Raw genomic sequence first — 13044 nt, 5'->3', positions numbered from 1 at the left:
TGCTAAATCACAACAAAGCTTTAACCTTGTGAGATGAATCCACTCATTGCAAAGCATTTTCACATAAATCTTTTTCTAGTTTTCATCATGGGACATTTGCATTTTTACTACAGGCCTCAATGGGCTCCAAAGTGTCTCTTTGTAGGTTCTACCAAAAAAAAGTGTTTCCAACCTGCCTTCTATAGATTTTCCAGAAACAGTATTTTCAACCTCCTGAACCAAAACAAAGATTTAACTCTGTGTGATGAATCCAGACATCAGAAAGCATTTTCACAGATAGCTTTTTTCTAGTTTTTATCATGGGATATTGGTTTTTCACTACATGCCAAAATGGGCTCCAAATTGACCTCTCGTAGATTCTACAAGCAGAGAGTTTCCAACCTGCTGATGCAATACAAAGGTTTAACATTTTATGATAAATCTACACATCACAAAGCATTTTTACAGATACCTTGTTTCTAGCTTTTATCACAGTATATTCTGTTTTTCACTACAGGCCTCAATTTGCTCTGAAATATCCTATCATATATTCTACAATAATAATGTTTCCAACCTGCTGAATAAAAAGAAAGATTTAACTCCATGAGATGAAATCACACATCTCAAAGCATTTTTAGAGATAGCTTCTTTATAGTTTTTATTAGGATTTTAGGTTTTTCACTATAAGCCTCAATCAATGGGCTTTGAAATATCTCCCCATCAATTGTGCAAAAAGAGAGTTTCCAACATGCTGAATCAAAACAAAGGTTTAACATTGTGAGACAAATCCGCAAATTGCAAAGCATTTTTACAGATAACTTGTTTCTAGTTTTTATCATGGGATATTTGGTTTTTCACTATAGGCCTCAGGGGGCTAAGAAAAGTCCCCTCTTTGATTCTACAAAATGAATGTTTCCAACCTGCTAAGTTTCCAACCTGCTGAATCAAAACTAACATTCAACGCTGTTGAATGAATCCACACATCGCAAAGCATTTTCACAGATAGCTAGTTTCTAGTTTTCATCGTGGGATATTCAGTTTTTTACTACAGGCCTCATTGGGTTTGAAATGTCCCCTTGCAGATTCTAGAAAGATAGTGTTTCCAACCTGCTAAGTCAAAATAAAGGTTAAACTCTGTGAGATGAAACCACACATTGCAAAACATTTTTATAGATAGCTTGTTCTAGTTTTTATCATGGCATATATTTTTTTCACTGTAGGCCACAATGAGCTTCAAAATGTCCCTTCCTTTATTCTACAAAAAGAATGTTTCCAACCTGCCCAATCAAAACAAGGTTTAACTCTGTGAGGTGATTCTACACATTGCAAACCATTGTCACACATAGCTTGTTTCTAGTTTTTATCCTGGGATATTTGGTTTTTAGTGTAGGCCTCTATGGGCTCCAAAATGTCCCTCCATAGATATTACAAAAAGAGTGTTTTCAACCTTCTGAACCAAAACAAGGGTTTAACTCTGCGAGATGAAACCACACATCTCAAAGCATTTTCACAGATAATTTGTTGTCAGTTTTTATCAGGGATATTCATTTTTTTATAATAGGCCTCAAGGACTCAGAAATTTCTTATTTTAGATTCTACTAAAAGAGTATTTCCAACCTGCTGTATATAAACATAGGTATAACTCTATGAGATAAATCCACGCATCACAAACATTTTCACAGGTAGCTCGTTTCTAGCTTTTATCACAAGATATTCAGTTTTCACTATAGGCCTCAGTGGGCTGTGAAATGTTCCTTTGTAGATTCTACAAAAGAGTGTTTGAAACCTGCAGAATCAAAATAAAAGTTTAACTCTGTGAGATGAATCCACACATCACAGAGCATTTTCACTAATAATTTTTTGCTAGTTTCTATGGTGGGTTATTTCGTTTATCAATATACTCTTTAATGGGCTTCAAAATATCCCTTCATTGATTCTTAAAAAAAGAGTGTTTCCAAACTGCTAAGTCAAAACAAATGTTTAACTCTGAGGGATAACCCATGCATCACAAAGCATTTTCACAGATATTCACTGAAACGCTGGCCTTTCTGGAAAAGTCACCTTTTTGGCACCCCTCCCCTCATGCCTGTGGCAGTGGCACAGTGCTGTATCCTGCCTGGGCTTTGACCTCTGCTTTGTCCTTCCTCTTGCTCTGTCTCGCCAGTTTCTGAGGGGCCTAGATGCCTCTCACTCTGGCTGAATGTCTTTAACAATGATCACATCCCAGTCCGTCAAGGAGACACTTCCTGGAGATCCCTGTCGTGATTGTTTCTTTCAACCTGTTTCTGCTTGATAGGGCAGGATTGACGACCCTGGAGCTCTTGGCTTCCATATTTGTCTCAGACAGGGAAGCTTCCTTCCTCTCCATGTTTCACCTCATGTGTGGGTGGGTTGCCTGGAATGAGCGCTAGGCCAGCTTGACAGGCCTTGTCTTCTAGGACAGGTGGTGTCGCATTTCCTCTGCACTTCATGTCTCATTCGTAAGAGACTTCCTCTCCTCTGCTCCTCAGTGGACTGACTCCCTGGATCTTTTGACCGTAATGAATGTCGGGGAAAGGAGCCAAAGGGACTGGGCTGGGGCTGGGGCTGGGGCTGGTTACAGGGGATGTTGGGTCAGGGCTACCTGGGCTGTGGAGGGTTGAGGGTGGGGTGAATTTCACAGAAACCTCTTTAATCCTCTGGCAGGCATTTCAAAATGTGGCTTGGACTCAGGCATAGGCCCTCTCCTGGTTCCCATGTGTTCTTTGATTTTCCTTGGCATTGATGGAAAGGTCACTTGATCCCCCTTCCACCGGACACATGCCTGGACACCATTGTTGGTTTCGCTGTTGCCCCATATGCCTCCGGTGACACACATTCACACTATCTGCTCTGGCATACGCCAGTGCCACGCTTGATCGCATTGGCCTCACTTCAGAATCGCCTCTGTATTTGCACGTGTCCTGGAAGGCGGTGTCGGCTTGGAGGAATCCCAGGGCTTTTAGAAGCGGGGCAGGCCACTGCTCTTTCAAAGGGGGAGGGAGGCAGAGGGCTCAGAGATCAATGAATTTTCAGCTGACACCACGCGTTGAGGCCCATGGGATCATTCTGTGCTGCAGCGAGGCTCTGCCTGCCTCACCAGATGTGGTGAACCCATCCTTTCTCACCCGGAGGGGTCCAAATCGGATCTGAACGGGAGTCCTGAGAACCTAGCAGGTGCCCTGAAGCTCCCTGTCCATCGGTGGAAGTCGGCTCAAGGAGGTCCTGAAGACTGGACTCCTGGGGGTTTGGCCCTGGGCCAGGACACCGGCGGGCCCCTCTGCCATGCGGCCCCAAACAGGACCCCAGATCCAGCCTCTGCCAAGGCTGTAGGAGGAGGCCCCCTGCAGTCGCGCAGCCGCGGCCTTATTTAAAGGGGACACAGCCCCACTGCCAGGAGCGGAGCCTTAGTTGGCCCAGCTAATGCGCATGCGCGAGGCGCGAGCGGATTCTCCCGTCACAGTGGTTCCCACGGTTGTCTTAGAAACAAGTCCCTGAGGCTTGGCAAAGCAGGAGTCCTCCTTGGCAGTGCTTTGGTGTCGGGACTCTGAGGCTCCGACCTGACCTCTCCACGGGATCGACAGGAACGTCTCCAAATGCCAGGAGTCGCAAAGGGCCGACCAGGATGACGAGACCACGGGCGGATTCCAGGGGAAACAGCAAGGCATCCCAGCTTCAGGCCTGCCCGGACGGTGTTCGGATGAGTCTCCCCAAAAGTCATGCCCCCGGAATCTCAAGGACAGGTCGGCCTGCGTGCCCCTGGGCTGCTCTCTCAGCCGAGGGTCGTTCTCATCCGGAGCAGAACCCAGCAGCCTCAGGGGTTGCCTGGGGGAGTGTGTTTCTGTGCCACTGCTGTATGACTCTGTGTGTGTGTGTTTGTGTGTGTGTGTGCGCGCGTTTGTGTGTGTCTCCCATTCTCTCTTCTCTCTGTGTCTCTCACTGTCTGTGTGTTTCTTTCCCTCTCTCTGTCCGTTTGTGTGTGTGCCTGTGTGCGAGTGTGTCTTTGGACGAATATGCCCTGCGCACCACAAAGCGATCTCTCGCATGTCGGCCTGTCTTTGGTAAGCCTCTTTCTGCATCTCTGCCTGGGTCCTGTGGCCGGCTGTCAATCGTTTTCGCCCAGGTACCACTTTGGCTGTGTGAAGGCTTCGACCGCGTGAGGAGATGCGTCGGTCCTGGTGCAATTGAAATCTCATCCCCATCCTGAGTGGCCTCTTTTTTAGGATCAAGATGACCGCACTGCAGCCAAGGACAAAAGCCCCACAGGAGCTCATTGTCCTGCAGGAGAGGAGTGGACCCACGTCAGAAATGAGGTTGTATCTTTCCCCATCTCTTCTGTGAGCAATGAAGCCACATCACGATAGAGTCTTGAAGAGGAATCCGGGAATGGGAGTTGGCAACAATCCCTGTCACTGGAACACTGGCCTCTCTGGACAAGCCACACTTTTGGCCCCCCTCCCCTTACGCCCATGGAGGAGGCACGGTGCTGTATCCTGCCTGAGCTCTGGCCTCTGCCCTGCCTTCCCTCTCGCTCTGTCTCCCCTGTTTCTCAGGTGCCTAGATGCCTCTCGCTCTGGCTGAATGTCTTCAACAAAGATCACTTCCCAGTGCGTCAGGGACACACTTCCTGGAGATCCGTGTCGTGATTGTTTCTCTCTCCAAACCTGTTTCTGCTTGATTGGGCAGGTTTGATGTCCCTGGAGCTCTTGGCTTCCATGCGTGTCTCAGACAGGGAAGCTACCTTGGTCTCCATGTTTCACCTCATGTGTAGATGAATTGCCTAGAAGCAATGGTAAGTGACCGTGACTGGCCTTGTCTTCTAGGACAGGCGCAGTGTCGCATGTCCTCTGCATCTCCTGTCTCATTCTTGAGGGACATCCTCTCCTCTGCTCCTGGGTGGACTGACTCCCTGAATCTTTTGGCCCCCTCCTGGATCCCAGGTGTTCTTTGATTTTGGTTGGCATTGATGAAAAGATCACTTGTGCCCCCTTCAGCCAGGCACATGCCTGGACACCATTGCTTGTTTCACCATCGCCCCATATGCCCTCGGTGACACACATCCATACCGTCTGCTCTGGTATATGCCAGTGCCACACGTGGTCGCCTTGGCTCCACCTGGGAATCGTCTCTGTCCCTGTTTGCACTTGTCCTGGAAAGCGGTATCAGCTTTCAGGAGACCCAGGGCTTTTAGAAGCAGGGCGGCCACTTGCTCTTTCAGTGGAGGAGGGAGGCAGACAGCTCATGGGTCAGTGAATTTTCAGCTGACACCATGCTTTGAGGCCCATGGGAACATTCTGTGCTGCAGCGAGGCCCTTCCTGCCTTAGCAGATGTGGTGATCCCATCCTTTCTCACCCGGAGGGGTCCAAGATGTGATTCAAAGAGGAGTCCTGAGACCCCAGCAGGCTCCCTCGTGCTCTCCCTCCATCGGTGGAAGTCGGCTCAAGCAAGTCCTGAAGACAGGACTCCTGAGGGTTTGGCCTTAGGTCGCAAGCGGACCTCTCTCCCACGCCGCCCCCTACAGGATCCTGTATCCAGCCGCCGCCTAGGCTGCAGCAGGAGCCTCTCTGCAGCCGCGCAGCTGCCATTGTTTCAAGGGGACTCCACCTGACTGCCAGGAGCGGAGCGCGAGTCGGCTCAGCCAATGCGCATGCGCGAGGCCCGAAGGGCTTGGCTTCTCCTATCACAGTGATTCCCACAGTTGTCTTAGAAACCAGTCCTGGAGGCTTGGCAAAGCAAGAGCCCTCCGTGGCAGTACTTGGGCGTCGGGGCTCCGAGGCTCCTGCCTGACCTCTCCACGGGGTCGACAGGAACGTCTCTGGATGCCAAGAGTCGCAAAGGGCCGATCAGGATGAAGAAACCCCCGGCGGAGTCCGTGGGAAGCACCATGGCAGCCTAGCCTCAGGCCTGCCCGGACGGTGTTCGGGTGAGTCTCCCCAAAAGTCGTGCCCCCGTGATCTCTAGGACAGGCCTGCCTGCGTGCCGTTGGGCTGCTCTGTCACCCGAGGGTCGTTCTCGTTGAAAGCGGAAACCCCCAGCCTCAGGGGTGGCATTCAGGCTGAGGAGGGTGTGTTTCCGTGCCACTGCCGTGTCACGGTGTGTGTGTGTGTGTGTGTGTATGTGTGTGTGTCTCCCATTCTCTCCTCTCTCGCTGTCTCTCTGTTTCTTTCCCTCTCTCTGTCCGTTTTGTGTGTGTGTGTTTGTGTGTGCGTGCCTTGTGTGTGTGTGTGTTTGGACGTATGTGCCCTGTGAGCCAGAAAGCGATTCTTGCATGTCGGCCGGTCTTTGGTGAGCCTCTTTCCGCATCTCTGCCTGGTTCATGTGGCCGGCTCTTAGTCGTTTTCCTGGCCGTTCCACTTTGGGTTTGTGAAAGCCCCGACCACATGAGGAGACGCGTCGGACCCGGAGCAATTGAACTATCATCCCCATCCTGAGCGGCCTCTTTTCTAGGGTCAAGATGACCACACTCCACCCAAGGACAAAGGCCCCACAGGAGCTCACTGTCCTGCAGGAAAGGAGCAGACCCACGTCCAAGAAGATGATTGTATCTTTTCATGGCTCTTCTCTGAGAAATGAAGCCACACCACGATACAGTCTTGAAGAGGAAGCCGGGAATGGGAGATGGCAACAATCCCTGTCACAGGAACGCTCGCCTCTCTGGACAAGTCACCGGTTCAGCACCCCTCCCCTTGTGCCCGTGGAGGTGGCAAAGTGCTGTATCCTACCTGGGCTCTGGCCCCTGCTCTGTCCTCCCTCTTGCTCTGTCTCCCCTGTTTCTGAGGGGCCTAGATGCGTCTAGGTCTGGCTGAATGTCTTCAACAAAGATCACTTTCCAGTCCATCAGGGAGACACTTGGGGGACATGCACATCACGATTTTTTCTCTTTCCCAACCTGTTTCTGCTTGATTGGGCTGGTTGGATGACCCTGGAGAGCTTCACTTCCATAGGTGTCTCAGACAGGCAAGCTACCTTGGTCTCCATGTTTCACCTCATTGGTTGGTGGATAGCCTAGAATGAGAAGTAGGCCACTGTGACCAGCTTAGTCTTCTAAGACAGGCAGTGTCACATTTCATCTGCACTTCCAGTCTCGTTATTGAGAAACATTCTCTCCTCTGCTCCTTTGTGGACTGACTCCCTGAATCTTTTGGCTCCCTCCTGGATCCAGGTGTTCTTTGATTTTCCTTGGCATTGATGGAAAGTCACTTGTGCCCCCCTTCCACCTGGCACATGCCTGAACACCATCTTGTGTTTCGCCATCACCCCATATGCCTTCAGTGACACACATTCACACCATCTGCTCTGGGATACGCCAGTGCCACGCATGTTAGAATTGACTCCACTTCGGAATCGCCCTTGTCCCTGTTTGCATGTGTCCTGGAAAGAGGTATCAGCTTGCAAGCGCCCCAGAGCTTTTACAAGTGGGGCAGGCGACTGCTCTTTCAAAGGAGGAGGGAGGCAGAGGGCTCATGGGTCAGTGATTTTTCTGCTGACACCACACCTTGAGGCCCATGTGATCATTCTGCCCTGCAACGAGGCGCTTCCTTTCTCAGCAGATGTGGTGAGCCCATCCTTCACGCAGAGGGGTCCAAAATCGGATGTGAAGACGGGTCTTGAGATGCCAGTAGGTGCCCTGAAGCTCTCCCTCTATCTGTGGAAGTCAGCTTAAAGAAGTCTTTAGGACAGGACTCCTTGGGATTTGGCCCTGGGACTCCCGTGGCCCTCTCTCCCCTGCCGTCCCCTACTGGAACCTGCATCCCACCATCGCCACGGCTGCAGCAGGATTCCCCCTGCCACTGTGCAGTCGCCATTGTTTAAAGGGGCCACAGCCTGTCTTCCAGGAGCGCAACGCGAGTCGGCCCAGCAAATGCCTATCCGCGAGACTCTAGCTGATTCTCCCATCACATTGATTTCCATGGTTGTCTTAGAATCCACTCCCTGAGACTTGGCAAAACAGGAGTTCTCTGTGGCCCTGCTTCGTTGTCGGGGCTCTGAGCCTCCAGCCTGACTCGCAAGGGTTTTAATACCCTTCCCATCCTCAGCTGCCTCTTTGCTAGGATCAAGACGACCACAACCCAGCCAAGGACAAAGGACTCACAGGTGCTCATTGTCCACCCCCAGGAGGGTGTCCACAGACCTTCAAGAAGACGGTTTTCACTCCTCTCGCACTTTGCCCTCATTCAGAAATCCAGGAACAGTTCGACACAGCGATGAAGAAGGAAGCCAGCAACAGGATGCGACAAGCATTTCTGTCACCCAAAGGCTGGCCTTCCTGGCCAAGTCACCCGCTTGACACTTTTTCCCGGATGCCCGTGATGGTGGCATTGTGCTGTATCCTGCCTGGGCGCTGGCCTCTACTCTGTCTTCCCTCTTGTTCTGTCTGCCCAGGTTCTGGGAATCCTAGAGGCTTCTTAGTCTGGCTCAACGTCTTCAACAAAGAACACTTCCCAGTCCATCAGGGAGAAATTTCTATGGGGTCCATTTCATGATTGCTTCCCTCTCCAAACCTATTTCTGGATGATTGGGCAGGTGTGATGATCCTGGAGCTCTGGGATGCCATAACTGTCTTGGACAGCAAAGCTCCCTTGGTCTCCATGTCCGAAGTGATGACTGCGTAGTCAGTCCAGGAAGAGTGGGAGGCGACCCGACCGTGGCTGACCTTTGTTTTCTAGGAAAGGCGGTGTTGAATCCCACCTGTACTTCCTCTCTCATTCCTGAGGGCAATCCGGTTGCTCTGTTCCTGGGGAGAGTGCCTTCAAGCAGTGAATCTTTTGGCTGCCACGGATGTCAGGGAGCCGAGGGGACTGGGTTTTGCTGGGTGCAGGGGAGTTGGCATCAGAAGTACCTACCTGCTGGCAGGATTGGGGTGGAATGTACTTTGTCGAAACCTCTGGGCCCCTCTGGCAGGCATCCCTGAATGTGGCTTGGACTCAGACACAGGCCCTGTCTCTCAGGTTTTTAGGTGTGCTTGGCTTTTCCTCAGCTTTGTGTGGGAGGTCCCAGTAGCCCACGGACGCACACCTTGATGTCTCTGTCTGTCTTGGCGTCGCCCCATATGGCCTCAGAGACACACACTCACTCCATCTGCTCTTGGGTGAGGTCAGTGCCACGTGTGGTCACATTGGCTCCATCTCGGACTCGCCTCTGTCTCTCTTTGCACGTGTGGCGGAAAGCAGTTTCGGGATGCCAGAGCCCCGGGCCTTGGAGATAAAGGCAGGCCACTGCTCCACCCAGGAAGGAGGGAGGCAGTGGGCTCATGGGTCAGTGCATTTTCAGCCTACAGTACGCCTTACGTCCCTTGGGATCTTTCTGTGCCCCAGTGAGACCCTTCCCGCCTCACTACATCGTAACCCCATTCCTGATCACCCATTCGGATCCATAATCAGATTCAAAGAGGAGTCCAGAGAGCCCAGTGGCACCCTGAAGCTCCTCCTCCACCAGGAACTGAAGGAGAAGACGGATCAAGAAGGTCCTGACGACAGGACTCCTATGGGTCCAACCCTGGGTCTCCTGCAGGCTCCCTCCTAGTACCCTTCCCACCCGCCGCCTCGGACTGTACCGCCGCCCCAGTCCTCCCAGTCAGCTGTGTTGCCGCCATTTTTTAAAGGGTCCGCAGCCTGACTCTCCGGAGCAAGGGCGGAGTCGACCTCGCCAGTGAGCATGCGTGAGGCCCGAGCCACCGCTTTGGTAACAGTGTCCTCCACTGTTGCCCAGAAATAGGTCCCTGAGACTTGGCAAAGTAGGAGTCCTGTGTGATAGTGCGTCAGAGTCGAGGCTGAGAGCAGTCCTGGCCAGGGTGTTAACAGGATGGTATCTGCAGACCGGTATTCTCGGAGGGTCAACAATCAGGAAGAAACCTCGGGAGAAAGAAACCTCAGGCAGATCGCAGGGGAGGCAGTGCGAGATCCCAGCCTCAGGCCAGGATTTGCGGAGGGTCGATGAGGCCCCTCTCCCAATCTTCACTTCACCAGCCACCGCCCCAGTCCCTGCAGCTGCCGCTCCGCCATCATTTATTATTATTTTTTAATAGTCGGAGTCTCACTCTGTCACCCAGTCTGGAGTGCAGTGGCGGGATCTCAGCTCATTGTAAACTCTGCCGCATGGGTTCAAATGATTCTCCTGCCTCCACCTCCCGAGTACATGGGATTACAGGGATTAATCAGAGTCGAGGCTAGACCAGTCCTGGCCAGGGCATCAGCAGGATGGTCTCTGGAGGCCGGGATGCACGGAGGGTTGTCCAGAAGGAAGAAACCGTGGGCGGAGGGCCAAAGAAGCAGGGCGGGATCTCAGCCTCAGGCCTGCACGGACGGTGTGCCAGTGAGTCTTTTCAAAAAACGAGAGGTTTGCTTGTGTTCCCATGAGCTGCTCTCTCACAGGTGGGTCGTAGTTGCGGAGAGCAGAACACGGCAGCTTCAGGGGCTGCCTGGGGGTGGGTGTTACCGTGCCACTGCCCTATGTCTTTGTGCGTTTGTGCGTGTGCGTAAGTCTCTTTCTTATTTCTCTCTCTCTCCTTTCTCGCTCTTTTGCTCTGTGCCCGTCTCTGTGTGTGTGCTGGGACACATGTGCCCTGTGCGCCAGAGGGCGGTATCTTGTACGTCGACCTTTCTTCTGGTCACCCTCTCCCCGCGTCTGTGCCTGGGTCTTGTGGCCGGTTGTCAGTCGTTTTTCTGGTGGTTCCAGTTTCGGTTTGTGAAGGTCTGGATGAGGTGGGGAGCTCCCCACCCTGAGAGGCCTCTTTTCTAGGATTAAGACCTCCACCCCTGAGCCAAGGATAAAAGCCTCACCAGAGAGGTCATTGTCTACCTGCAGGAGCTGTGTAGAGCGACCCAAAAGAGATGGTTCTCATTCATCTCTCTCTCTCATCTCATTGAGAAATCTAGCCACAGGGTAACACAGGTTTTGAGAGGATGGAAACGGGACTTGGCAAGGATCTGTGAGTGAGCAGGTTGTGTTTCACATATCATTAAACATAGTCTAGTGAGTGTTCTGCAGATAGATAGCTGGCATTTAGGATTGTTTTATTGAATCAAGGAAAAGAAAAAATGCCAAGAAAAAATGACACAGCTTGCCTGCCAGCCCATCTGATTGTTACAAATTTAATAGTAATTTTAATTTATCTTCTCATGTAAAGGTCCTTGGCAGTGATAAATAATTTCCTAAGATAGCCTTGCTTTATTTCATAGGATTAAGATGTCATGCATATCAGAGAATCTGGAAATTCTTCCCAATGCCGTCGACATACGTGATTAATCACGTTACCAAAATAACATACCAAAACAAACAACAGAAAATTTTTTGTTACTTAGTTCCCTCAGATTTGTTTATCTAATTTGTGGTTCCTTCATGCACGAAACATTTCATGTGTGTCTGGCACTCTTCTGGTCACAAATTTCATCTTAAATAACCTAAGTATTGAAATGCTTGTGCCCTTTGATTGATTTTTCCTACATAAATACTTTGATAAAAAGCTACATTGAGGCTGGGCACAGTGGTTCACACCTCTAATCCCAACTCTTTGGGAGGCTGAGGCCAGAGGATCATAAGATCAGGAGATCAAGACCATCCTGGCCAACATGGTGAAACCACATCTCTTCAAAAATACAAAGAATTAGCCAGGAGAGGCCAGGCGCTGGCTCATGCCTGTAACCCCACACTTTGGGAGGCTGAGGTTGGCAGATCACCTAAGGTCAGGAATTCGAGACCAGTCTGCCCAACATGGCAAAACCCTGTTTCTACTAAAAATACAAAAAATTAGCCGGGTGTGGTGGCAGGCACCTGTAATCCCAGCTGCCCAGGAAGCTGAAGCAGGAGAATCGCTTGAACCCAGGATGCAGAGGTTGCAGTGAGCTGAGATCGTGCCACTGCACTCCAGCCTGGGTGACAAGAGTGAAACTCTGTCTCAAAAACAACAACAAAAAAAAAAAAAAGAAAGAAAGAAAGAAAAGAAACCTTGTCTATACTAAAAATACAAAAATTAGACCCTGAGGGTCACATCTGAATGAGAAAGACATTGTTTGGCCCAAATTGTCAGACACTAAGGAATAGTGCAGACTGGACAAGTGAGGTGACTCACACCTATAATCCCAGCACTTTGGGAGGCTGAGGTGGGTGGATCTCCTGAGGTCAGGAGCTCAAGACCAGCCTAGCCAAAATGGCAAAACTCTGTCTCTACTAAGAGAACAAAAATTAGCTGGGCGTGGTGGTGCACATCTGTAATCCCAGCTTCTCAGGAGGCTGAGGCAGGAGAATCACTTTAACCTGGAAGGCAGAGATTGTAGTGAGCTCAGATAGTACCACTGCACTCCAGCCTGGGTGACAGAGCAAGACTCCATCTCAGAAAAAAAAGTATGTAAGTCACTAATGTATCAAAGAAAACAACCATTCATGTATTGCAAATAAATACTCAACCAAGACAAAAAAAGCATGTCACATGTTATGGGAAAAGACTGTAATGATGGTGAGAGGAAGACTGTGACCCTCAAATATAAGACAGAAAAAAATTAGGGCACAATGTTAAGGAATTGGAAATAATTCTCCGTATTAAAGGAATACAAGAAACAGAAAGAGAAGAGAGAGAGACACGATAGTCACATACTGCAGGGGTTTGGGGTAGACGGGAATCAAGGAGGCAATGAGAGCAGTGGGAATGTACATAAAGTCACCCTCCAGAGCTGTGCTGTCCAATAAGGCTGCTGAACACTTGAAAGATGGCTAGTCCAACCTGAGAAATGCTGTAAGTGGAAAACACATTGAAAAAAATTTCTGAATACTCAGTATAAAAGAAAGAATGGGTCGGTGTGGTGGCTCACACCTGTAATCCCAGCATTTTGGAAGGCCAAGGCAGGAGGATTGCTTGAGCCAGGAGTTTGAGACCAGTCTGGGCAACACAGAAATACCTCATCTCTTCAGAAAAAAAAAAAAAAAAATAGGCCAAGTGCAGTGGCTCACACCTGTAATCCCAGCACTTTGGGAGGCCGAGGTAGGTGGATCACTTGAGCTCTGGAGTTCGAGACCAGCCTGGACAACATGCCAAAACCCTGTCTTAACAGGGT

The 13044-nt window shown here is 50.4% G+C and overlaps 1 protein-coding gene across 1 annotated transcript; it reads right to left on the bottom strand.

Annotated features, from left to right (window-relative positions):
- Nucleotides 1-2687: 2687 nt before the first annotated feature.
- On the bottom strand, nucleotides 2688-5583 carry LOC129017541 (protein FAM27D1). Its single transcript, XM_054458150.2, is given in 7 exon segments — nucleotides 2688-2938; nucleotides 3558-3645; nucleotides 3647-3722; nucleotides 3724-3895; nucleotides 3898-3980; nucleotides 3982-4275; nucleotides 5351-5583. Coding segments are annotated over 7 exon segments (1197 nt in total).
- Between the last annotated feature and the right edge of the window lie 7461 nt (nucleotides 5584-13044).

Source organism: Pongo pygmaeus, chromosome 19 (genome assembly GCF_028885625.2).
Source record: "Pongo pygmaeus isolate AG05252 chromosome 19, NHGRI_mPonPyg2-v2.0_pri, whole genome shotgun sequence".
NCBI lineage: Eukaryota > Metazoa > Chordata > Mammalia > Primates > Hominidae > Pongo > Pongo pygmaeus.
The sequence above is the reverse complement of the archived record's forward strand: the minus strand, read 5'-3'. Positions and strand labels throughout refer to the sequence as shown.